General features: G+C 37.3%; 1 protein-coding gene across 1 annotated transcript; it reads right to left on the bottom strand.

Annotated features, from left to right (window-relative positions):
- Positions 1-23,690: 23,690 nt before the first annotated feature.
- Positions 23,691-24,965, bottom strand: LOC145577824 (uncharacterized). The gene is made up of 3 exons (XM_081635260.1): positions 24,565-24,965; positions 24,036-24,433; positions 23,691-23,926 (listed from the first exon to the last, which is right to left on the bottom strand). Exons 1-3 carry the CDS (start codon positions 24,963-24,965, stop codon positions 23,691-23,693), a joined length of 1,035 nt encoding a protein of 344 aa, XP_081491386.1.
- Positions 24,966-25,404: the final 439 nt, after the last annotated feature.

The following is a 25,404-nucleotide window of genomic DNA, read 5'->3' as shown; positions in this document are numbered from 1 at the left end:
TGGTAAAGGGAAGTCGTCCTTTGGACTTGCCTTATTTAGATCTCGATAGTCAACACACATTTGAACCCTACCATCCTTTTTTGGAACTGGGACTACATTTGCAACCTATTCGGGGTATTTGGATACCCTGATAAAACCTGCAGTTATTTGTTTTTGTACTTCTTCTTTTATTTTAGGAGCTACGTCGGGTTTCATTCGACACAACTTTTGATTTACAAGTTTCATTCTTGGGATTAGGGTATAGTGTGCTGAGTTATTTCTCTATTAATGTCTGGCATATCTTCATACGACCAAGCGAATACATCGATGAATTATTTAAGTAGATTAATTAAATCGGTTCTTTCATCTTTGTTTAGCGTGAGTTCGATTTTAACTTCTCTTTTAATGGTTGGATCTTTTGAGATATCAACCGTTTCAGTGTCCTCAATTATTGATGTCTTATTTTCAAGTATTTCCATTGCTTTAATAATTTCTGTTGGACTTAATGATTTTGATGATGACACAACCTTACTTACATACTAATAAAGGCTTGATTGTTTGAGTATGTGATCAGTGCAAAGACTAGGAGAATTAATTGTCGAGCAAAGATACCATGAGGAACAGGAAGGCCAGAAACAAAGTTATCCAAAAAGAAGAGTTCCCTCACAGGAACTGGCGCTTCAGAAATGAAGACTTGAGAAGAGAAGGTTCCCTCAGGGAACAGAAGCTTCAGAGAAGAAGCATCACCAGAGAAGAGAAGTTCCTTCCAAGGAACAGAAGCCTCGGAGTAGAAGCTTCATCAGAGAAACATGAAGACTAAATATTTTACATATTTTAGGATTTATGTAAGTATAAGAGAGTTAGTTACATTCGAATTTACTGTGTGGAATTGGTCTAAAAAGATAACATTGTGCTAGCTAATTTTTAGGAAAGTTGTTATTCTCTAACGATTATCTTTTCAAACAAAAATATTTTATTTTATCCTTTTCTGATTTTCGGAAAATATGATTTTAATTTCTTTTCTTTTTCTAATTTTCGGAAAATATTTTTAACAAAATAAAATCTTCCATGTTTTCCAAAACTTGCGGCCTACTCTCCCACGTTCTTCTTCAAGTCGTGGTTCTGCAAAATTGAGGAGTTCATGGTTCCTTAAATTAAGGGACATGATCTTCTTAGTGGGCATGAGTAGTGGCGTAATGGGTTTGCTGCACAATGAAGTTTTCCAAAGCGTTTATTGCTCTATAAATAGTTCATAATTTCTGTTGGAAAAAACTCGTCCTTGCTCACATAAGTTTTCAAGCTTTTAATCGAGTTAAGGGTCTAATTCCATACAAGTTCATAAGAGTGTTCTAAATGTTCTTATACTAGAGTTTGTTTTTCTTTCGAGTTGTAATTGGGGAATGGGGAAGTTCGAGTGAACATTTTTGTATGAGAAAGAGAAGAGAGAGAGAGAGAGAAGAGAAAGAGAAGAGAAAGAGAAGAGAGAACAGAGAAGTGAGAATAGAGAAGTGAGAAGAGAGAAAGAGAAGAGAAGAGTAACAAGTTGGGTAACTTGTTCCTCATGGTCTCAAGTTCGTAGAGGAACTTGAGTTTGAGTCTTTAGCTTGTAATAGGATCATTTGCCCTATTATAGTGAAGATTCTTTTCCCCAAATCCCAAGTGGTCGTGGTTTTTCTCCTTGATTAGGGCCAAGGAGTTTTCCACGTAAAAATCTCTCTTGCATTCTTTAGTTCCTTCAGTTAATCTCTCAGTTCCTTTAGCTAACTTAATTTTAATTCTGCAAAAAGTTTGGCTAAACTCTCATACTACAATTCAACCCCCCTTCTTGTAGTATTCATTGAAACAACAAGTGGTATCAGAGCCTAACTTCTAAGAGAATCAGGAAACCCTGAAGAAGAAAGGTCTTGGAGAAAATGAATACTCACGAAAAGCTCGAGGAAGGATACTCAACTCAGAGACCTCCTATGTTCACTGGGAAGTTCTATACCTACTGGAAGAACCGTATGGAGATCTTTATCAAGGCGGAGAACTACCAAGTATGGAGGGTCATTGAAGTTGGTGATTTCGAAGTCACCAAGACAAACGCTCGAAATGAGGTAATCCCTAAGCCCATGTCTGAATATGAGAAAGAGGATTTTGACAAGATGGAAATCAATGTTATGGCTGTGAAATTGCTCCATTGCGGGCTTGGACTTCATGAGCACAATCGTGTTATGGGGTGCAAGAACGCTAAGGAAATCTGGGATTTGCTGTAGATTACTCATGAAGGAACTAATGAGGTTAAACGCTCAAAAATTGATCTACTTATGTCTAAGTATGAGAGATTTGAGATGCAACCTAAGGAAACTATCCAGGATATGCTAACTCGTTTTACTAACATCATAAATGAGCTGGTTTCCCTTGGTAGACAGATTCCTACAGATGAGCACGTTAGGCAGGTTCTCAGAAGTCTTCCACAGGACGAGAGATGGAGAGCTAAGGTGACAGCCCTACAGGAAACTAAGGACTTCACCAAGTTCAACATAGAGCAACTTGCTGGCTCTCTCATGACCCATGAGCTACACCTTGGAGTCAACACTGAAACCATGAGGAACAAGGGGTTGGCTCTGAAAGCAGAAGAGGAGGAAGACTCTGAAGTGGATGAGGATGAAGCTGCCATGATCGTTCGAAGGTTCAAAAGGATATTCAAGAAAGGCCGCACCTCAAGGAACTTCGGGAAAAAGAACTCCAATGCCAAACCTGACTACAGCTGCCACAAGTGTGGATCCCCAGATCACTTTATCAGGGATTGTCCCCTCTGGGAAAATGATAAAGGAAAAGGAAAGGGCAAGGAGCAAGGAAAGGAAAAATTCAGCAAAGCAAACTTTCAAAAGTCGGACATGAGAAAAGCCATGATAGTAGCTTGGGGTGATTCTGACAGTGAAGAAGATGAGGATGACCAACCAGAAGAGGAGACAGCCAATTTGTGTCTGATGGCCAAATCAGATGATGAAAAGGCCTACCTTGAGGAACTTCACAAAGAGGTATTTCTTTATCCTAAACAGCTTAAAACTCTCTCTAAAGATGTCTTAATAGATTTGTGTCTAGAAGAAGAAGAATTCTTTAGAGAAACTTGTGTGAAACTGAATAAGTGTGAGAAGGCTCTTAAGGTTTGCAAGGAACATGGCACTTGGTTGGAAACAGCTTATGCCAAGTCCCAAAGCAAATTGCAAGAGCTGAACATTAAGTATAAACACATAAAAGAGATAGCTGATAGAATCAAGAATGAAAGTATTCTTCTGAATGTTGAATTAACTCAGTATAAGCTCATGAATTCTGATATCAGTTCTAACAGTTCCTCGAGTGATCAGTTGCTTAAATTCAATGTTGATTTTGAAAATCTGAAAAATGAACTTTCGACTTTAAGAAGTCAAAAGGATCAACTTGAAAATGAACTGAATGCTAGAAAGGATAGGAGTATTGACCCAAAAGTTATACCCAAATGGATTGCTGAAGCTCAAGGAAAAAGAACAGAAGGACTTGGTTATATGACTAAGAGAAGGTAAACAAAAGAAATATGTTGAGCTTCCTAGCATGAAGATGTGTACCTTTTGTGGTAAGACTGGACATCTCTATGGTCAATGTTGGAATAGAGAAGAAGCTAATAAAAAGAATGTAAAACAAGTGTGGGTCAAGAAAACTGATATTGCATCCACGTCAAAGGAACCCAAGGAAACCTGGGTTCCTGATTCTAATGCTTAGTTTTCTTGCAGGTTCTAGTGAGGGGGAACAACTCGTGGTATCTCGACAGCGGGTGTTCAAAGCATATGACAGGTGATAAATCAAAATTCCTCTCACTAGAAGACTACCCTAGAGGAACAGTAACCTTTGGGGATAACAAGAAGGGCGAGATCATTGGAAAAGGAAAAATTGGAAGATCAAAATCTCATTCCATTGATAATGTGTTCCTGGTCGAGGGCTTAATGCACAATCTGCTCAGTATATCACAATTTTGTGATAAGGGAAACTCTGTAAGTTTTACTTCTGATTCTTGCAACATCATCAACAACAAATCAGGAAAGGTTGTTCTAGAAGGAACAAGAAGAGGGAATACATATACTGTAGACCTCAACTTAATCCCAAGGAACAACCTTACATGTCTGAGTGTTGTTGAAGATGATCCCCTGCTATGGCATAAACGTTTTGGACATGCTAGCTTTTCATTACTGGACAAACTAAGGTCAAGGAACTTGGTTGTGGGACTTCCTATTATCAAGTTCCTACAAAATAAAGTTTGTGATGCATGTGTGAAAGGCAAGCATGTTCGTTCATCTTTTAAATTGAAGAAAATGGTGAGCACTACAAAGCCTTTGGAACTAATCCATATAGACTTGTGTGGTCCCATGAGAATTCAAAGCATGAGTGGAAAGAAATATGTTTTGGTTATTGTTGATGATTATTCCAGATTCACTTGGGTTATTTTTCTTGCAAGTAAAGATGAAACTTTTGACGAGTTTGTTGCTTTTGCTAAGAAAATACAGAAAATCAGTGGTCACTCACTAGTCCATCTCAGATCAGATCACGGAACTGAATTTGAGAACTCAAGATTCGATGAGTTTTGCAGGGAAAATGGCATGAACCATAACTTCTCAGCTCCAAGAACTCCCCAACAGAATGGGGTTGTGGAAAGGAAGAATCGAACCCTTGAGGAAATGGCTAGAACCATGCTGATTGCAAGTGGATTTCCAAGGAACTTCTGGGCTGAAGCCGTGAATACAGCATGTTACATTCTTAACAGAGTAACAATCTGAAGCATCATCAACAAGACTCCCTATGAACTTTTCAGGGGAAGGAAACCAAACATATCTCATCTTAGGGCCTTTGGTTGTAAGTGCTTTGTGCATAATAATGGTAAGAAAAATCTAGGCAAATTTGATGAAAGAAGCGAAGAGGCTATATTTCTTGGATATGCCTCTGATAGCAAAGCTTATAGAGTTTACAATAAGAACTCAATGTGTGTTGAGGAAAGCATTCACATAATATTTGATGAAGTTAACCAGTTTGTGAGTGTACAGGAACAGGAAGAAGATAATGATTTTGAAATAGGATTGATCAGAGACAAAGATGAAGAAGAAGAAGATCAAAAGCAAGCCAAAGAAAAGCATCCTGCAGCAGAAGAAGAACCTCAAGAGAATGAAGACGTTCCTCACCAAGATGAATAGGTGAATGAGGAACAAGCTGAAGAGGAACAAGCAGAGGGAACAGAACAAGAAGCTTCTCAAATTGGAGTTCTAGCAAGGCAATTTCATCCCAAGCCGTTCAGGTATCAAGGTTCCCATCCTACTGATCTCAAAATCAGTGACATTGGGAAAGGAACTCAAACCAGATCGCAAATGAGGAACTTCTGTGCGTTCCAAGCATTTCTGTCCATCCTAGAGCCTCGAAATCATCAAGAAGCCTTGGGAGATGCTGACTGGATAGTAGCCATGCAAGAGGAACTAAATGAGTTCGTAAGGAACAAAGTCTGGCACCTTGAGCCAAAGCCTAAGGAAAAGAAGATCATTGGGCTCAAGTGGGTGTTCAGGAACAAGCTGGATGAGCATGGTACCATTGTAAGAAACAAGGCAAGGTTGGTTGTGAAAGGCTATAACCAACAGGAAGGTATTGATTTCGATGAAACCTTTGCTCCAGTAGCTAGATTAGAAGCTATTAGAATCCTAGTAGCTTTTGCTTCTTTTATGGGTTTCAAACTCTATCAAATGGATGTGAAATGTGCTTTTCTAAATGGTTTCCTAAATGAGGAGGTGTTTGTAGAACAACCTCCAGGTTTCGAAAATCCTAAATTTCCAAATCATGTCTTCAAGCTTGATAAAGCTCTTTATGGGCTTAAGCAAGCACCAAGAGCCTGGTATGAAAGGCTCTCAAAGTTCCTCCTGAAAAATGATTTCAAAAGGGGAAAGGTTGATAAAACTTTTTTTCTTAAATCTAGAGGAACTGATTTGTTGGTAGTACAGATTTATGTTGATGATATTATATTTGGTGCTACTAACAATGGTTTGTGCAAGTACTTTGCTGAGCTAATGGGTGGTGAATTTTAAATGAGCATGATGGGTGAATTAAATTTCTTCCTTGGACTCCAAATAAAGCAAACAGCAGAAGGAATAATGATTCACCAGCAGAAGTACATCAAGGAACTTCTGAAGAAGTACAACATGGAGAGTGCCAAGACAAATCACACACCTATGGGAACAGCAACGAGACTTGATGATGATCCACAAGGAAAAAATGTGGATCAAACGACTTATAGAGGTATGATTGGTTCATTGCTATATCTAACAGCCAGTAGGCCTGACATCTCTTTTAGTGTTGGATTGTGTGCTAGAATTCAGTCTAACCCTAAGGAATCTCATCTAACGGCTGTTAAGAGAATTTTGAGATACCTCAAAGGAACAGATAACCTGTGTCTGTTCTATCCTAGAAGTGATGACTTGATGCTGACTATGTTGGTGACTTAGTCAACAGGAAAAGCACCTCAGGTATGGTTCAGTTCCTTGACTCTTGTCTAGTTTCTTGGGGTTCCAAGAAGCAAAATACTGTTGCATTGTCTACTGCAGAGGCTGAGTATGTAGCAGCAGCTGCTTGTTGCTCTCAAGTCCTTTGGATCAAACAACAGTTGCGTGACTTTGGTATTAAATTTAATTGCATTACTATCTATTGTGATAACACTAGTGCAATTTGCATATCTAAAGATCCAGTCCATCATTCAAGAGTCAAGCATATTCATATAAGGCATCATTTCCTTAAGGATAATGTTGAAAAGGGTTTAATTAGGTTAGATTTCTGCCAAACTGACAATCAAATTGCAGATATATTAACTAAGCCCTTGAATAGAGAAAGGCATGAGAAGATGAGAATGGAACTTGGGATGATTAAGTTATACTAAGAAAAATGCATCAAGTTCCCTTAGGTATGAAACTCAAACTGACGTGCTTAAACTATTGTATACTGTGCACAAGTGTTATATGTTTAATTACATAGTTAAGGCAAGTTGTGAGCAGGAGTAACATTTACTAATGGGCATGTAAATTTGAAAGCCATAGATATTAGAAGTCCAAAATTGATTGCATGAGCCTTGTTGAATTGTTCCGTGTATCAAGTTGTATTTGCAAGTGATTTCATTATTTGAATTCAAAAGATAAAATTGTTGTGTTTATCTGGTCTTCAAAATTCCAATTTTTTTTTATCTAAACACTAAATTCGGATGAATATATCAAAATTCATCATCATCTTTTGTTCAAAAGTTGCCCACATCCATTACTCTCTTGAAACACAGTTTACGTTTCCCTAAGCATTAAATAGGAGTGTCAAATCAACTAAATTCACCTTACCTCCCAAAAGACACCTCACTTATTCACTCCCTCAAGTTACCTCCACCATAAAAACATGTCAGCCTCACCAAAATTTACACCACTCAAAAATTACCTTCTCTCTCATCACTCCGATCAAAATTTCTCACCAATGTCTGTCTCACCAAAAACCCAAACTAAAGCCGAAGAAATCACAAACCCTATTCCAGAAATCACCATGGAAATCATCCCCGAAACTCGAAATCCTGAGCCTCAAAAGAAGGAATCTCCTACTAAGTCCAATTCTTCCCGAAAAAGAAAAATCGAGGACATGCAAGAAGAGGAAGAAAGCGTTTCGGAGATGGGTGTCAACTATCGAGACAAGCCTGCTTCTATGAAGAAACAGGAGAAACTCAGCGATCACTTTGTGACAGGTTTGGCACTTAATTTACCTTGGTGTAAATCTGTTAAGCTTTATGAATTGTTGGATTTGCTTGAAGCTCAAAATTGGGTGAATCTGTTGGGTGAGTGTTTTAATCGAAGTTTGTATGTTGATGCTATAAAAGATTTTTGCAAAAGCTTTAAGTACTCTAAGGGTACTATTCACTGCTGTGTGTATGGGAAGGCTATTGAGTTTGATGCTATGTATCTGGCTGAATTGTTTGATGTGCCTAATACTGGGTATGATATTTATTTCAAAAATAATGTGATAAGGAACCCGATTCCTGATGCTAATATTGATGAAATAGTGGAGTATTTAGGAGGTGATCCGGAGGAAACCTACATAAACCACAATGTCCTAACCCCTCTTGACAAAATCCTGCTAAAATTTGTGTTCAATGACATAATCCCTCGCTCTCAAAAGAGAGACAGTGCCAACAAGCTTGATTCTGTCTTAATTTACTGTCTAGCCAAAAAGATCCAAATAAATTTCCCCTCTATCATGATCCAACACCTATCTCATTGTGTTCCTAAAGGCTGGAAGGTTGGATATGGTAACCTACTTACTTATGTGTTTGAAAGCTTTGGCATTTCCTTTGCTGACAAAGAACCCCTGCCCCTCAAAAACACCGAATACATACAACCCATTTTCCTTGAAAACCATAAAATGAAAGTTGTAGATGGGTGTTTTGAAGTTGTGCAGGAAGAAAGGAGGCCAAAAGAAGTAGGTGGTCGAGTTGAGGGGGAAGTGGGAGAAGATCAGGCAAGAGAGGCTATAGGGAATGTTGTTCAGGAGTTGCAGGAACAAGAGGAGGAAGAGGAAAGGCAGGTGGAAGAGGTTGTTGAGACAGGGGGAAAGAATAAGAGGAAGAGTTTGAGGTTGATGAAGAAAAAGGAGGCCCCAGCACCTATCTGCATTGATATAACTGGGGTACAGGAGGAACTGCAGAAAGTTACCACCTCTCCTACTTCGGGCAAGTATGCATCTACTTCAGGTTTTGCAGCATTTAGTTCCCCACCTAAGGTTCCCAGCGAGGATGTGAAGGAGTTGAAGGAGATGCTCCAGAGGGTGCTGAAGGAACAAGAGCAATCAAAGATGAAGATGGAGGAACTGAAGAAGAGTGTGCTCACTCTTGATGCTGATCTGAAGAAACTGGTCAAGAGCTCAGAACAGGGGAGACAGTCCACAGTGAAGGACATCGTGTCTCAAATCAACAAGAAGCTTGAGGATCTTGCTGTTGATGATGACCAGAGCACTGCTTCCTAACCTCTCTTTCCTTGCAGCCTTTTTATGTTGATGAAACTTCTGTTTATTTGTTTTTGGGAAACAATTTTTATTTGGTCTGTAATATTTTGGGCACTCTGTTTTTTTTGTGAACTTGCAAATTTGGTACATTGGCCGATGTTTTTAAATCGGTTTTGGATGATGAATGTCTATAATGCTTTTGCCTATATGCTTTGTGAATGTTTTCTCTATATATGCATGCTTCTTGTCTGAACACTAAACCACTTGATGGTGCTGTGTTATGGTATACTATGCTTGTATGTTGGTTTTTGATAATGCCAAAAGGGGGAAAAGATGCAAACTATCCAAGGAAACTTAATCATTCTATGGTCTCTGTTCGAAGTCTTCTCATCAAGCCTACATCTCTACAGGCAGGTATATGTAAATACAAGTTTTTCCATTTTTGCAATTTTTCTTCTTTTTGTTTTCTGTCTTTATGTTTATTAAGTAGTTCCCTTTTTGCATTGCATTATATTTTTGCATTTTCCTTCTTTAGTTTAGGATGGATTATCTTTGTTTCCTTGTAAGTAAGTTTGGATTATTTGTCATCATCAAAAGGGGGGAATATTGTTGGACTTAATGATTTTGATGATGACACAACCTTACTTACTTACATACTAATAAAGGCTTGATTGTTTGAGTATGTGATCAGTGCAAAGACTAGGAGAATTAATTGTCGAGCAAAGATACCATGAGGAACAGGAAGGCCAGAAACAAAGTTATCCAAAAAGAAGAGTTCCCTCACAGGAACTGGCGCTTCAGAAATGAAGACTTGAGAAGAGAAGGTTCCCTCAGGGAACAGAAGCTTCAGAGAAGAAGCATCACCAGAGAAGAGAAATTCCTTCCAAGGAACAGAAGCCTCGGAGTAGAAGCTTCATCAGAGAAACATGAAGACTAAATATTTTACATATTTTAGGATTTATGTAAGTATAAGAGAGTTAGTTACATTCGAATTTACTGTGTGGAATTGGTCTAAAAAGATAACATTGTGCTAGCTAATTTTTAGGAAAGTTGTTATTCTCTAACGATTATCTTTTCAAACAAAAATATTTTATTTTATCCTTTTCTGATTTTCGGAAAATATGATTTTAATTTCTTTTCTTTTTCTAATTTTCGGAAAATATTTTTAACAAAATAAAATCTTCCATGTTTTCCAAAACTTGCGGCCTACTCTCCCACGTTCTTCTTCAAGTCGTGGTTCTGCAAAATTGAGGAGTTCATGGTTCCTTAAATTAAGGGACATGATCTTCTTAGTGGGCATGAGTAGTGGCGTAATGGGTTTGCTGCACAATGAAGTTTTCCAAAGCGTTTATTGCTCTATAAATAGTTCATAATTTCTGTTGGAAAAAACTCGTCCTTGCTCACATAAGTTTTCAAGCTTTTAATCTAGTTAAGGGTCCAATTCCATACAAGTTCATAAGAGTGTTCTAAATGTTCTTATACTAGAGTTTGTTTTTCTTTCGAGTTGTAATTGGGGAATGGGGAAGTTCGAGTGAACATTTTTGTATGAGAAAGAGAAGAGAGAGAGAGAAGAGAAAGAGAAGAGAAAGAGAAGAGAGAACAGAGAACAGAGAAGTGAGAACAGAGAAGTGAGAACAGAGAAGTGAGAAGAGAGAAAGAGAAGAGAAGAGTAACAAGTTGGGTGACTTGTTCCTCGGGGTCTCAAGTTTGTAGAGGAACTTGAGTTTGAGTCTTTATCTTGTAATAGGACCATTTGCCCTATTATAGTGAAGATTCTTTTCCCAAAATCCCAAGTGGTCGTGGTTTTTCTCCTTGATTAGGGCCAAGGAGTTTTCCACGTAAAATCTCTCTTGCATTCTTTAGTTCCTTCAGTTAATCTCTCAGTTCCTTTAGCTAACTTAATTTTAATTCCGCAAAAAGTTTGGCTAAACTCTCATACTACAATTCAACCCCCCCTTCTTATAGTATTCATTGAAACAACAATTTCTTTGTCATTTTCATCGTTAGTTAAGCAATACTCGTCATCTTGAGTTAAAGAAAAACACGAGGAATAAGGGGAAGAAGACATATTATTAAACTCAGAAATCATTACATTGAATAAAGAAATGTCCGTTAGGACTTGATTGCTAACTATCCTAGGAGTAGATGCTGAAATAGAAGAGCTAGAGGGAGGTGCTACAACTAGAGACTTAGAGGACTCGATAGGGGAAGACTCTGACTCAGACTCTAACTCAGACGATTCTTCGAACATTGGCCCTTGTCCTGTAGTTATTGAGATCTTCTTTCCGTTTGCAGTAGTCACCTTCACTGTCTTGCGCCATCCTCGGACTAAATCCTCTGCTGGAGTAATGAGCTTGGAAGGATCAAAGTTCTCGCTTTGTAGGACTGTTTGAATGAGTGTCCTCTATATATCTTGGCTCATTCTTTTCTCGCCCAAAGAGAAGTCTCATGACATTAAAGTCAAAGCATGGGGGTGTTTTTTCTTTATGGATAGGAGTTGGGATCCCATCTAGAAAGCAACAATCCAGAAATATTTCGAACCCAGGTTGTCTTATGCCGTTTACAACAAAGGGTTCTGGAAATTCGTAACATGGATAATCTTCTCCCTCTCTTATGAACTATCCATTTAAAGTAAGAGGGTATTGATCCATTGGGATTACTTTCTTTTGTGTGCAACCATTTCTACGTGCTTTTGATCTTTCCCTAGCTCGCTTTAGATTTTCGAGAGTCGGTTCGAAACCAAGTCCAAAAGTATCTAATTTAGGGAGGCCAGGTAGTCCCATCTGTTTTGCTATCCCTTTCTTCTTTCCTAGAGTCATTCCAGGGAAGTGTCCTTGTTTTCTCAGGATAGCATTGATTATCATGTTGGAGTGGAGGTTATAGCGAAGAGGGGTCCTTTCATCCTCCTCGATTAAGGAGACCTCTTCATTAAAGCCCCACAGAGCTTCGTCATTCTTATCGTGCTCCACATTGATTAGTGCATTTTCTACTGTTTTGATCCTCATAGGTGAAGCATCGATTGTAATTGGTATTCCTCCAACTATGGCTTTCACTTGTTGGTGAAGATATGAAGGGATGGCCTTTAGGTCATGAAGCCAAGGGCGTCCCAACAGTAAGTTGAACGAGGCCTTAATGTCTACCACTTGGAATGTGGTGGCATGTTCAATTACTCCCGCCGTTATGTTCATAGTAATTGTGTCTAATGCTTGGCGACGTGAGTTATCGTAGGCTCTTATTCCTTGTGTTGATGGAGATAAATCTTCATCTCTTATCCCTAACATCCTCGCAGTTCTAAGTGGGCAAACGTTAATTGCCGATCGATTATCTACAAGAGTCATAGGGACGTTCATTCTCTTGCAAATTACTGTGAGGTTGAGAGCTTTGTTGTGCTTGTTACCTTCTGGCGGTAGATCTTTGTCGGAAAAAGTGATCAAATTAATAGGAATTGGGAGATCACTCGTGAGGAATTTAGCCAACCCCTCAGGAGTGGTGTTTGATTCTATCCCTACTTTAGCTAAGGCATCCATGACCGCAACTCTATGTTCTCGGGATATAGCTAGAAGTTTCCATACGTTCATTTCGACCTTAGTCTTTTTTAATTGTTTGACAATATCGTTGTCTTCTATGATTGGTATGGGAACTTGCTGAGTAGCGGGAATAGGTTGTGTAGTAATGGAAGGTTGCATTCTCCCGGACCTTGTGAGGACATCTATAGGTGAATCCTCTTCATCCCAAATGTCACCTACTGGATATATTGTCGAAAGTGGAGTTTCTTTGACATCCTTGAGGTAGACATCCTCGTCATCACTATCCCAAACCCCATTAATGGTAGCATCTTATTCTTATGGGATTTGAACTAGTTTCTTGTTATCAATCAATCTTTGGAGCAAGTCTTTGAACTTGAAACAATTTTCTATAGTATGTCCTCCCGATTGATGTTATGGACAGTAGTACCTATCTGTCCTTTTTAGTGATTCAAATGGTCTCGGTTCGAGAGGTTGAATTTTACCATTCTCGGAGAGCATTTTGAACATATTTGCATAAGAAGTCCCAATTGGAGTGTATGGCCTATTGCTCCTTTTAGGTATGTCAATTACTTGGAGGGAGAACGATTTCTTCTCTTTAGGTAGAGCTCTACTTTTGAGTAGTTTGTTTCGTTCTTTTATAACCTCCATGGCCTCGCGTAATAACACAACTTGAATAAGGATACACACTTCTTGTTTAGTCGCAGGTTCTTGTCCATAAGGAAAATGATCCTCGGCATCCTCGAAGACTTCCTCCTCTTCTTCAATGGCTTCGATAGGTTTAATTAGATTCGAGGGGTCAACCTGATTTTCCTCATCGGAAATAGCCAAGGAATCCGACAGTGGTGCATTATTGATACTTGGCTTCTTGCTTGCAGGGGGCAATGGAAGTTTGTTGTTATCGATTAAATCTTGGATTGCTTCCTTTAACTTCCAACAATTTTCTGTGAGATGGCCCTTACCCTGATGATACTTGCAATGTGCATTTGGGTTCCAGCTAGCCGTTCTCTTTTCGACAAGTGGGTCCCCAAACGGTCCAATGGGAGTTATAAGACCTTTTGCATGTAAGCGATCGAATGCGGTGTCATAACTCATACCAATAGGAGTAAAGTTCCTCCTAAATGGTTTCTTTTGTCCTTGATTATTCATAGTGAGGACTTCATTCAAATTAAAGGTGCTAACATTATTTGAGTGGATGGTTTTGGAAGAAGAAGGATTGTCGTTCTTCTTGCCTTTCCAGCCACTATTTGAGCTACTATTGTTAGCAGCTTTTTGTTTAGGTAGTCGTCTTCAATATTGATACCAAAGTCATAGACGGTCTTGAAAGTGTGCAAGTTATTTTGGTATTTGAGATGCTTAGAATATTTTTCTTGGAGGTTCTTGATGAACATCCTCACAGATTCTTTCTCACTAGGTACCTTAACCATCTTTGCAAAAGTTTCCCTCCATTTATTAAAGAAGGAAGTAAAGCCTTCATTCTCTTTTTGCTTAAGTATTTCAAGTTCCCTATGATCAGTTTCAACTTGAACATTGCATTTATATCTATCAATGAAAGCATTTACAATTGACTCCCAACTAGAGGTTTTCTCTTTATCAAGAGAAAAGTACCATTGATGACAAACAGTTTCTAAAGATAGAGAAAACACAAAATGAAAAGCTTTCTTATCTATTCCCTTAATATTCATTACAGTTTCAAAGGCTCTTAAATGAAAATAAGGGTTATCCATTGCCTTAAAATTTGGGATGTCGTTGGCATTGAACTTCTGCGGAAGAAGATCCTTGTCCACCGAGACCCCTTGTGAGCTAATGCCCTGGAATCTATAGTCATTGGATAATCTGCTCAAACTTTCCTGGATGAGCTCGATTTGTTGTTGTCTCACAGGGTCATTGATTTGGAGAGTCAGATTCTTCAACATTTCAGTCATGTTAGCTACTTGTCCATTGAGTTCGTTGACTTCTTCCTGACTTGCCATTATCTTCTTAGCTTTCCTTTTTCGACCGATTGGCTTATCAAAAAGTTGAACTTGAATAAAGGTGTTGTCTTTGATTAATCGTCCTTCTCTCCTTGACCAAGTACTGTGGAAAGGGAAATTAAGGGATATTCATTATTAATTATTTGACTCAACTCTATTCAATGGAATGGATGGAAGAAGGTAGGAAGAATGAATATTGTGACATGGGGAAAGCATGTAGAGAATGAAAGATGTACCCCCAACTCAAATAACGGAAAAAACCGACTCATGCATGAACCTAAGACATGGTCATGGTGAATATATAAAGTGTGTGCTAACACTAGTGAGTGTATGTGACATGTTAAGGCTCTTGTCATGACCATGTGGCAAGACTGTGTGACTAGACTCAAACAAAGATTAAGCTAAGACTTCACGTATGTGCACTAAACTGGACAGGTTGTAGTATTTTAGTCATAACTTTTGATCTATGACTCTGATTGTGACGAAACCAACGCCAAATTAAATATAAAACACGGGGCTACAGATCCATAGGTTGTACGACTCGTAGTTCTTCCTAGAACTCCGGCTATGACCAAAACACGTTGACGCTTGTGCAGTATACAGGAATAAAAAATCCGGGTTGACTCAAAGGAACTATGACTCGATTTTAGACATATATTTACTCAAATTAATTAACTAATTAATTAATCAAAGTCTTTTAGTCCTTGGTTAGTTTATTTAAGCATATTCATAATTACGAGTCAAACCAAACGGTTAGTTTAATCACATGTAGGTTATGCACAAACGAATAATGCACAAATAGTTCAAATAGTCACAATATGATGCAATGAGTTTGCAAACTAACCATGACTCTAGTTCTCTAAAGTTCAAGGATATGGGTTAGTCAAAGAGGGTCCATGGTTATGAGTCCGGATGCACCGCGCGGAAGCCTTACCTTTGGAAGGGTTGGCGCGTATGGATGGGACCCCACAAGTTAAAAACTTGCTTCCACGGTTTAGTGGATTCACAAACTCGGATGTACCCGTCGTTGCCAGGAGCGTTCGATTGCGTAGATAGAGCGTGAACCCCCAGAGGGTTATGTCCATATGTAGAACACATATGGGTTTCATAAAAGAGAGAAAAACTCAATCAAGAAGTAGAATCGAGCCAACAGTGCTAGAAATGGTCAAAACAAGAAGGCAGAGTTCTGGCTCGGTATTGGAAGAACTTGGTGCCAGACTACAGGGACTGTCTCCGCAAAAGTACCCCTATCACCAAGCGACAGAACTGTCGCCAGGTGACAGAAGCACTTTACAGGCGACAGGCCCTGTTTTCTAGACGCTAGTTCCTACATGCCTCAGCAGGTATCTACGTTCTTAGATTTTTTCAGATTTTGCAGTATTATTTCAATTCTAGTTGTGAAAGATATTTCTCAAGTTTCCTACGTGTAAAAATCCTATGTTTTTGACTCATTTCGGATGGTCTATCCAATGAGGACCTTTTTTTATGCATATGACAATAATGCTAATCAAAATTACGCACATGAAATACTTAAAACGTTTCGAGTCTCATCCACTCATTCTAAATCATTGCCAAAATAAATTTTAGGAATTAAAACAGAAATCGTCCCCAGTGGAGTCGCCAAAAACTGTAGGGAATATCTCAAACATTAACCCTAAGCTTGAACCCCACTGTGATCATACACTTAAGCACGGTGGCGTCCAAAGGGAAAGAAAAGAGAGCAAAAGAGTCGCCAACAAGTTTAAGTAACTTGTAAACCGTTCACAGGGTGAAGGTTACACCCCTTAACGATCCATGAGATCATTAACTCCAAAAGGTCTTGAACCAAATAGGGTTCGGGGATGAGGGTACAAATCCAACCTAAAAGAGATTGGACATGCCCTAGTAATAGGCCTCTACTTTATTCTACTCGTATTCATGTGCGCTTTCTGACTAACATGCAAACATTAGATTAACCCTAAACCTGTTTATCTATGTTGGTTGAATTTAATGCACAAACAAATCTATTATTGGCTATCACTTGAATTATAATCATATTAGCCTAAACAAGATTATTAATTATCTTATTAAGTGTGATTACAAGTACCAATTCCCTTTAAACATGCATAAAAGGCGTGATCAAGAAATAACAATAAATAACATCAAGCAACATAACAATAATCATCATAATCATAACAATTATAATCATGTTAATAATAAAGCTTAAATATAATAGCAAGATCCTAGGCATGATACTAACAAGATTAATAACAAATCCTAGCATGTCGCTAAGCATAAAAATCAAAGCTTTAAACCTAACATGATACTAACATGCTATTAGAAAAGAGTAAAAGGCACCCTAAACATGATACTAGAAAGCAATAGAAACATCCTAACATGATGCTAGGAATTAAACAAATAATAAACATGCTTTCTACAAGAATACAGCAATAAGACTACATACTTTGATGCCTCGTACCTCTTTCTAATAACAAAATACACGCGTTAGTAACTTCAAGGAAAATAATAAAATCAAAGAATTAAATTAAATAAAGATTAAAAAGTTTAGATTGGATTTGGGACCAAACCCTCAAAAATTATAACCTTTCACGTCTAGGGCGAAGGCAACTTCGAACTTGGTTAGGTGTTTCTAGATCTCGTGTATGCGGAATTGTGTTTGTGAAAAGCTAGAAAGATGAGAGCTTAGAGAGAATTTAGAGAATAGATTAATTGAATTGATGATTATTGACTATAGATTGTAGATTGTAGATTGTCCATTCTTAAAAACGGAGGTTCAGGACCCTATTTATAAGAAAACAGTCCGGAAATAGGTAGAATTTGATAAGGAATAAAACTCCACTGCTGCAAAACCAAACTTGTCGCTTGACGACAAGCTCTGTCGCGTGGCGACAAGGCTTGTCGCGTAGCGACAGGCCTGTCGTTTGGCGACAGCCTGAATTCCTACGCGCTTTCAAACACGGAGTCCACTTATCAATCAAAATTGACTTGTAACGTCCGTATGAAAACTGAAATCGTATTTTTCATAAAATAATATTTTATTCCATGTAAAACTTATCAAAATATAATTATTAATTCTAATTTTATTAGGACTTAAGAGAACCTTCTAGAGAATTCTAGAAGACTATAATTAATTATAATAACTTTAGGAATAATAATTAACATTGGGCCCTCCCCTAGATCATCGGGCTGCATGTAAAGATCAAACCGGACCCAGTTTCGTATTTTGGCCATAACTTCCTCATTATTCATCGGAATTGGGCTTATAATATATCGTCGGAAAGCTCTTTGCAAGCCCTATCCAACTACACTATTATTGGACCCTTGTCGTGGACCAAACTAAATTGGATTGGCTATTTTCACAGAGTTGTTTTTCGAAAACAGAAAGAAAGAATTTTTAATAAAAACTAACCGCAACACCTGGCCTTTCACACTTTCACTTTATTCGATAATCAAATGACATGATGTATTTGATGCTGCAGATTTCAATTGCTGGCATTCAAAATAGTTTTCCGTGTCATCATTGAAGGCAGTGAATGACATGACACCAGTTGTATCAGCACAGTCAAACCTGAATGCTACTATGGAGTGCAAAAACAATAAAAGAGTATTAATAGATAGATGGTAAATTTTTTATGTTTTAATGGTGAGTTCTAAAAATACCTGTGTGCAGAACTCGTATTTGGTTTCTTGCAAAAGTTGCAAGGGAAGGGAGTGCCCATAGGAATGGCGGCAATGCGTTTTCCACAACCAGAGCATCCAATATATGCATGAACCCTATCTAAATCAGGTTCTGGTATTGTCACTTGTATCCAAGAAAATTCTTCTTGCATAGTAGTTGCTGGTTGTATTGTACAATACGAGTAATCATTTAGCCTGAGTTTGTTGTAATGTGTATAGCTAATTAATGTGTTGAATGTTATAGTCTTTAGTTTAGGTGAAGTAAATGAATGTATACCTTTCTAGACCGTAGGTCTGCAATCATCATAATCTTTTTCTCAATGCTTGGATAACGAATGTTAAGAACTTTCTCTTGTCGTTCAAGCAGCAGCTGTGGATGCATCTTGGCCCTATAACAACAGTATAATGAAGGTCAGTATAATACTGTGTAAAGTGGCTATTTAGATAGTCATAAACAAGGCTATTTACCGTTCACGAAGTGCATTAGCTTTTTCTCCTTGTAGTTCACGAATAAATCGAGTGGACATGGTAGTATTCAGAGAGAATACTGTGGAAAACCAGACATTTGGTAAGTTAGGCAATGTATAAATATTTATCATGTTATATGAATGGTGAAAGTAAAAGGTTTACCTTTTGTTAGCCGACTTTTTAGAGCGGTGAACCCTACGATGTGGAATTTTTCAGCCCAATTAGTTAGAGCCTCACATGGTTTTCCCGCGAGATCATTCCATGCTGAAATTGTAAGAGGCCGTTCTTGGCTAAGTCACAAAACAACAACAACAACAACAACAACAACAACAACAAAAGCAAAAAAAAACAAGGTGTTTAGTTAATATAAAGGTCATTAGTGCATGAACAATATATATTTAGAGGGTATATGTAATATTGAACCTAGTATCAGTGCTCATGAGTTTTCGGACTGGGCTTTCTTGTCCACGAATGTTGGGAACCATGCGAGGTTGGTCTTCCACAAAGAGTACAACAGCAACCACATCTAACACAGAGACAAGGTGGTTCATTTTAAATAATTAAACACTGAGTAAGAAAAGACCATGTAAAATTTGTTTTAGGGAAAAGCATTTACTGGTGTACGTAGTTTAGATGTATTCCATATCGGTTGTCTGGCTTAATCTCTCTTGGAATAGTAGCTAAAGACTGATACTTAGGCAGAACAGGACCAGTTTGTGGGTCTAATCGTTGCACGACAGTTTGCTGCCTAATGGTCATTTGATACGGACGTTCTTCTAAGTTGAATTTGTATTGATCTTCAACAACAGTTATGGGTGCTTTGGAAATTTCGTAGTTTGCATCTTTAGCAAAGACATGCTCGTAAGCTTGAATCTGGTCTCCAAATAGGACACAACACATCTTGTTTTTCTGATATATCAAAGTGGTAAGATTGAATGTAAGTAAATGTATCCATATCATAGATTAGATATTAACAGTTAAAGGGTTGTATATAGATAACATATTTCCAAATTTTATATATAACTAATAAATCATATGATCATCTACCTAGCAAGTGATCTTTTTACTCGGAAATTAGAGTTGTACAGAATTTTGGTTGGAAGTTAGCTATTGCTCATAAGCTATTTTTTTTTTTGTCATTTACACGACTTATTTATTTAACTTAGTTATAGTATTATCAATTTTGAAACTGCATATTTCCATGGCCAATTCCAAAATCAATATTTTTAAGTTTTAAAGGAAAACTACAAATGAAACAAAGCTGTGCACTTATTGTTTTATCAATTTATTAGTGTATTGTAATTTTTTTAAGTAATCATGTTAGTGGGAGTGTGGCATAATTTAAAGCAGATTGTATAAGCAAACAGCAACTAATTTATTGTATGTAGATTTTTTTTGTTTTTTTTTTTTTTTTTTTTTTTTTACAATTGGTGATTACATGACCATAAAATAAGTATAGTTGTTGTTATTAAAGCCATCAACTTGATTCAGTTAAGTATGAAATGGAGAATTAAGTGTATTAAGTACATGTATGTAAAGTAATATGGCATGGGAATGAAACGCACAGACCTTCTTATCTTCGAGGATGATAGACTGAAAGGTTACACCAGATTTCTTGGGCGAAGGCTGAGCACGCCCTTTTTCAACCACTTTAACTTTAACTTTGTAGTACTTACTTTGAGTCGTAAGTTCATCCAGAGAAATAGGTTCGAGTTTCATTTTGTTCTTGTGTTTGCTGCAACAATGTGAGTTGATATAAAGAAGGCAAGGTTAAGATAAATGAGTAGAAAAGGTTGATGGTTTGCAAGAGATAAAAAACACATATAAGTGGTACATGAATAAATTTGTCAAGGCTAATTTGATGCTGAACATTTTTTAATGCTTTAATTCTTTTCAGATTTACATGTAGAAATGAAGTGCTTTTTCCCATTGTATTTTTTCCCTTTTATGCTTTCCTTAAATGGTAAAGTACTAAGATGAAATCGTTTTGAAATGGGAATATTCTATAAAGTGTGAAGGTATTCTACTTGTAGTCATGTCTAGAAATGCATTAATATCAGGGAATGTAATAAAAAGCAGATTCTAACTGAAAGTGAAGTTCTATTATTTGAGATGGGACATAGCAGAGAAAAGAATGTGGATTGAAAAAGCTAACAAACAAAGCATTCATAAACCTTGAATACAAGTTAGTGTAGCAAGCATACATAAAAAAAGGCTAGTAAAAAAATCTCTACTCTATAATTGCATTAAAGAGAAATAAATACAAGAAGTGCAGTGTAGCAGAAGAATAAAATGCCAATTTCAAGGAGTAAATGCTAGTTGTTGAGAAGGGATATACCTTTCAGAAGAAGTAGATTGCTAAGCTTGGACGTTGGTGCAGAATGAAGGAATGCCAGAGTATTTATAAGCAAAAACAAGTGTAATAGAGGCCACAATTTGTGGTTGTTATTTTTTCTATATAAAATATGCATACAGGGTAGGAAAATCTAAACTTAACAGTGGAGTCACTGTGCCAAGTATGGGCAAGTGGAATTGCAGTACAACTTTTATAATAAGTTATATAATATTTAGTTTGTGTGTTCAATTTAGCTTTGCTCAGTTAGTAAGAATAGAGAACTTAAACCCATGTTTTGTGGTAGAGAAATTATTATATAACCACAAAAAAAGGTAGACCACTTGTCAAGCAAGCCAACTATAGTACATCATTAAACTGTTCAAGTAACAATTTTTTTTTTTTTTTTTTTACCATTGAATACTTTGCTTAAGCAAAAAGGAAACACTATATTTGTTGTAGTGAATGAGTTTGCAAGTTACATAGAAGTGAATTCTCTTTATTTTAAGCATTACAAAATGGACACTTTATTAGTGCAGTCTAATTGGTAAAGGCCCAAGAGTAAATCCAATTTGCATATTACATGGAAGCCATGTTTTAAAGAAAGGGCAGTGTGAATTTATTGGTTGTTGTACATCCTCTAAAAATGATTTTAGTCTAATCAGAATATATAGTGAACTTTAAAGTCCATGATAAAAAAGGAATTCATTAAAGAGTATAGGTTTCGGTAGCTCTTCATTGTAACAAAACTGACTTAGGAAGGCTAAAAGATTTGTTCATTATATTATTTGCAAAGTGCTGGTACTATATAAGTACCAACTGATAAAAATACAATTTTAGTGTGTTACTAATTGGTGTATAACCTTAGTCACACTTTTAAGTACATTTACATTGTTATAATTCACTTATTATTATATATAATTAACAAGAATCATACCTTAATCTCATTCCTGGTGTTAATGCCTTAGTCTCATATATGGCACTGCTGGCAAAAGTATCCATGATCTTGCTGAATATTGTCGAGAAGGTAGTCTGCATAATGAATTGAGAACATTTGCTGTGATCAATACAAAAAGGTCAAATAAAATCAAAGTAACAGTTCTAAACAATTTTTAAAACGGGTGTGCAGTTAGAACCTTACTGTCAGTTGCGGGATTCCTTAAATCTGATCTTGTATAGACTCTGAAATGATACCTGCTAACTGTAAAACTTCATAGGAGACAACATTCTTGATAGTGGTGGGTGGATGCTGATATGGTGGTTTTGCAGAGAGAACATAAACATCTTTTGCTTTCTTGGCTCGAGATAGTGCTACGTATAATTGTTCATGAGAAAAACATGGCCGAGGAAGATAAATAGATACTTGATTTAGAGTTTTCCCTTGAGATTTAATAATGGTCATTGCAAAACTTAATTTAATTGGGAACTGCTTCCTTTCAAATTGGAATGGGTAATTAACTGAGCTTGAAGGCCTAAGCTTAATCCTGTGTATGAAAACTTCATCTCCTTTGTAATGACCAGTAGCTATGACACATTGAATGACATTTGGGAAGAATTTTTAGCAAATAAGACGGGTTCCATTGCATAAACCTGAAGAAGGAAGTAAATTCCATAATAATATTACTGGGCAATTTTTTTTAAGAATGAGCTCATGAAGACTCATGCCTTCTAGACATAAGCTATTTATGAATTCTGTAGGATATATATTGCATGTATCATTTAGCATGATATCAAATCTCTTGTATGTAACATGATCCCCGTCAAACTTTTCAATCATGAACGAGTTGATAGAATCCACATCGTCATTCATCTGTGTTAAAACTGCCCTCTTTCTAAAGACGTCAGGGGAAAGGTTACCTTGAATCATTTAAGGAAACGTTGATGTAGTCAGATTACAGATTAAATCTGTTCTAGTTTCAGATGAGTGTGCAACTGTACTTGGCAACTGCACATAAGCAGATTTAGTGTCTTGTAATTCACCGTTGCCTAAGGTAAGCAAATATGTAGAATACTGTGTATCTTCTCTAGCTCTAATGTTCTCTGTCAACTTAAACTTGATAAATTTCGGCCACAAATATGATGTAACAATACTTATTTGTACAGCTTCTGTCATTGTTCGGTGAGGGACAACTGGTAGAACTTGTCTGAAATCACCTCCGAAGACCACGATTTTACCTCCAAACATGCTTTCATTGTCACATAAGTCTTGCAACAGAAGATCTAAGAATTCAATGTTTTGTTTCTTTGCCATCGAAGCTTTATCCCATATTATTAATGTGGCTTCCCTAAGAAGTGCTGCCTAGCTACCCTGCTTAGGGACATCACATGCTAAAGAAGCTTCACTGTTAATCGGGATTTTAAATCTTAAATGAGCTGTGCAACCTGATGGAATATTTGCTGCAGCAATACCTGATGTTGCTGTAGGAAGCACAATCTTGTTCATGAGACGGATTTCTGCATATAAAGCATTGTACAAAAATGTTTTACCGGTTCCTCTGGGGCCATCAATGAAGAATGCTCCTGATTTATGTTCCATAACATGTTGCATTATACTTGTGAATGCAACGTTTTGAGTAACATTTAATTTGGATCTACAGGAAAGATAGTCTTCTGGAATAGGTGCATCAAGAGCATCAATAATGTCTTTGGTTCGCCTAAACTCATCATCAACTTGGCTGTTTAAATGGTCCAAGCCAAAGGTTGATAATGATTTCCCCATTACTTCTAGATGTTTTCTATTGCTCTAACAGTAAGCTTGTGGACTTTTTGTGAGTTGTTTGGAAACTTATGCTGGAAATCTTCAGATAAAAAGGGATAAAACTTAAGCCATAGAGATTCAGGATCCGGTGTCTGACAGAACATTAATACGATTGCAAATAGGCGGTACAAAGCAGCAGGCATTTGCATAGCAGATGCTTCAGACAATGTTAAATTTGGTATGTCATCATCTTCTATCAGCCCTAGCATCATGAAAAGTTGAATATATTTGGCCATTGACAGTTCGAAGGTCTTCAAATGATGTAGGACTCCTGACATTCAATAACAACAACCTTAGGAAGAACCTTTCACCTTCAGCAAGGAAGACAAATGCTAACCGACCTATAGAAACCCGGTCATAAACTCTTTCTTTCCATTCTTTAGTGCTCTGATTCCACGTAAAATGTTCACAGAATTCACCATATAGATAACCTGTTCCCCCTTCAATTGCTGCACTCATTGCGAAGAACTCAGTTAATTGAGTGCGTGAGCACTTAGAATTAGAAACAACAGCATGAAGCCTTTCATGTGGATGTAGATGCACAGTTTGCATGTTAGGAAAATGTATTTGTAGAGGAAGAACAGGAGGATGCATTTCAAATAAATCAAAGCTAAAGATTCTCCATGCAGCTTCACAAGGAGACACCCATCTTCCTGATTGATATTGTTTAATCTCATCCACAGTATTCTTGTCATCACTGGTTACTACACTATATGCAATTTTATCATGACCTTTGTAAACGTATTTATATAGATATTTAACTACTTTGATAGTGGAACAAACTTCGACGTTTATATGACAGTTAAATTACAAAGAAAGGTAAGGGTTATAAGGAATAACCGATCTGTTATCAACTGTGCACCTCGTATTTTCGCTGTCTCCCTAGTCTCCTGCCTTCTATATATATGGTAGTCATCTTTGTTAGAAGTTGTTTCTGGTGCATATTGTCGTGGAAATTTACTCTTGCAAGAAAATTTCAAGCCATCTGGCCGCATGCAGGAGCATTCTGGGTTTAATTCACCACAAGGACCATGCATCATATGTGAAAGTATGATTTTACGAAGACTCATATTATTGGCAGTAGGTATTTCAGCACACACGAATTTATCATAGTCAGCTGGGCATTTTATTTTGAATTTTGGATTGAGGATTTTTAAGAAGTGAGCATGAGGTAAACCTCTTTTTTGAAATTTAAAGACATAGACCATTGCAGCAACCTTCCCAAACAACTTTTTCTCCATGATTTCTTTTTTCAATGCAAGTAACTTTGCTCTGAAGATTCTTGCTACTAAATCCGGTTAATCTTGTGCCAATTCACCAACACCAAGCTCTGCTTTTATTTCAGGCCAATTAGCATGCAAGTGAAGGTAAAAATAAATCTGGTTTGCCAAATCTCTGAACCAAGGCCATAGCATTAAGGTACTGTTTCTTCATATCTCGGGGGCCTCCAATGAAAGTTGGAGGCAAGATTACTTTACGGCCTACATTGCGAGCAATAGATTCTCCGCAGTCCAATGAATCCAAAATACCTTGATAAAGATCAGCTCTGATGCTTTGCTAGTTATTGCGAAAAAAATCGAGCCTTATGTTTTCAATCTTTACATACATATCGGTAATGTACTTTTGAAAACATCGACCAGCTCTTAACAACATATTGTTCGGCCGCATTTGTAACTTATA

This window comes from Chenopodium album, chromosome 14 (genome assembly GCF_948465745.1).
Source record: "Chenopodium album chromosome 14, dcCheAlbu1.1, whole genome shotgun sequence".
Taxonomy (NCBI): domain Eukaryota; kingdom Viridiplantae; phylum Streptophyta; class Magnoliopsida; order Caryophyllales; family Amaranthaceae; genus Chenopodium; species Chenopodium album.
Note: the sequence above shows the minus strand (reverse complement) of the source record. Positions and strands in the feature narration are given on the sequence as shown.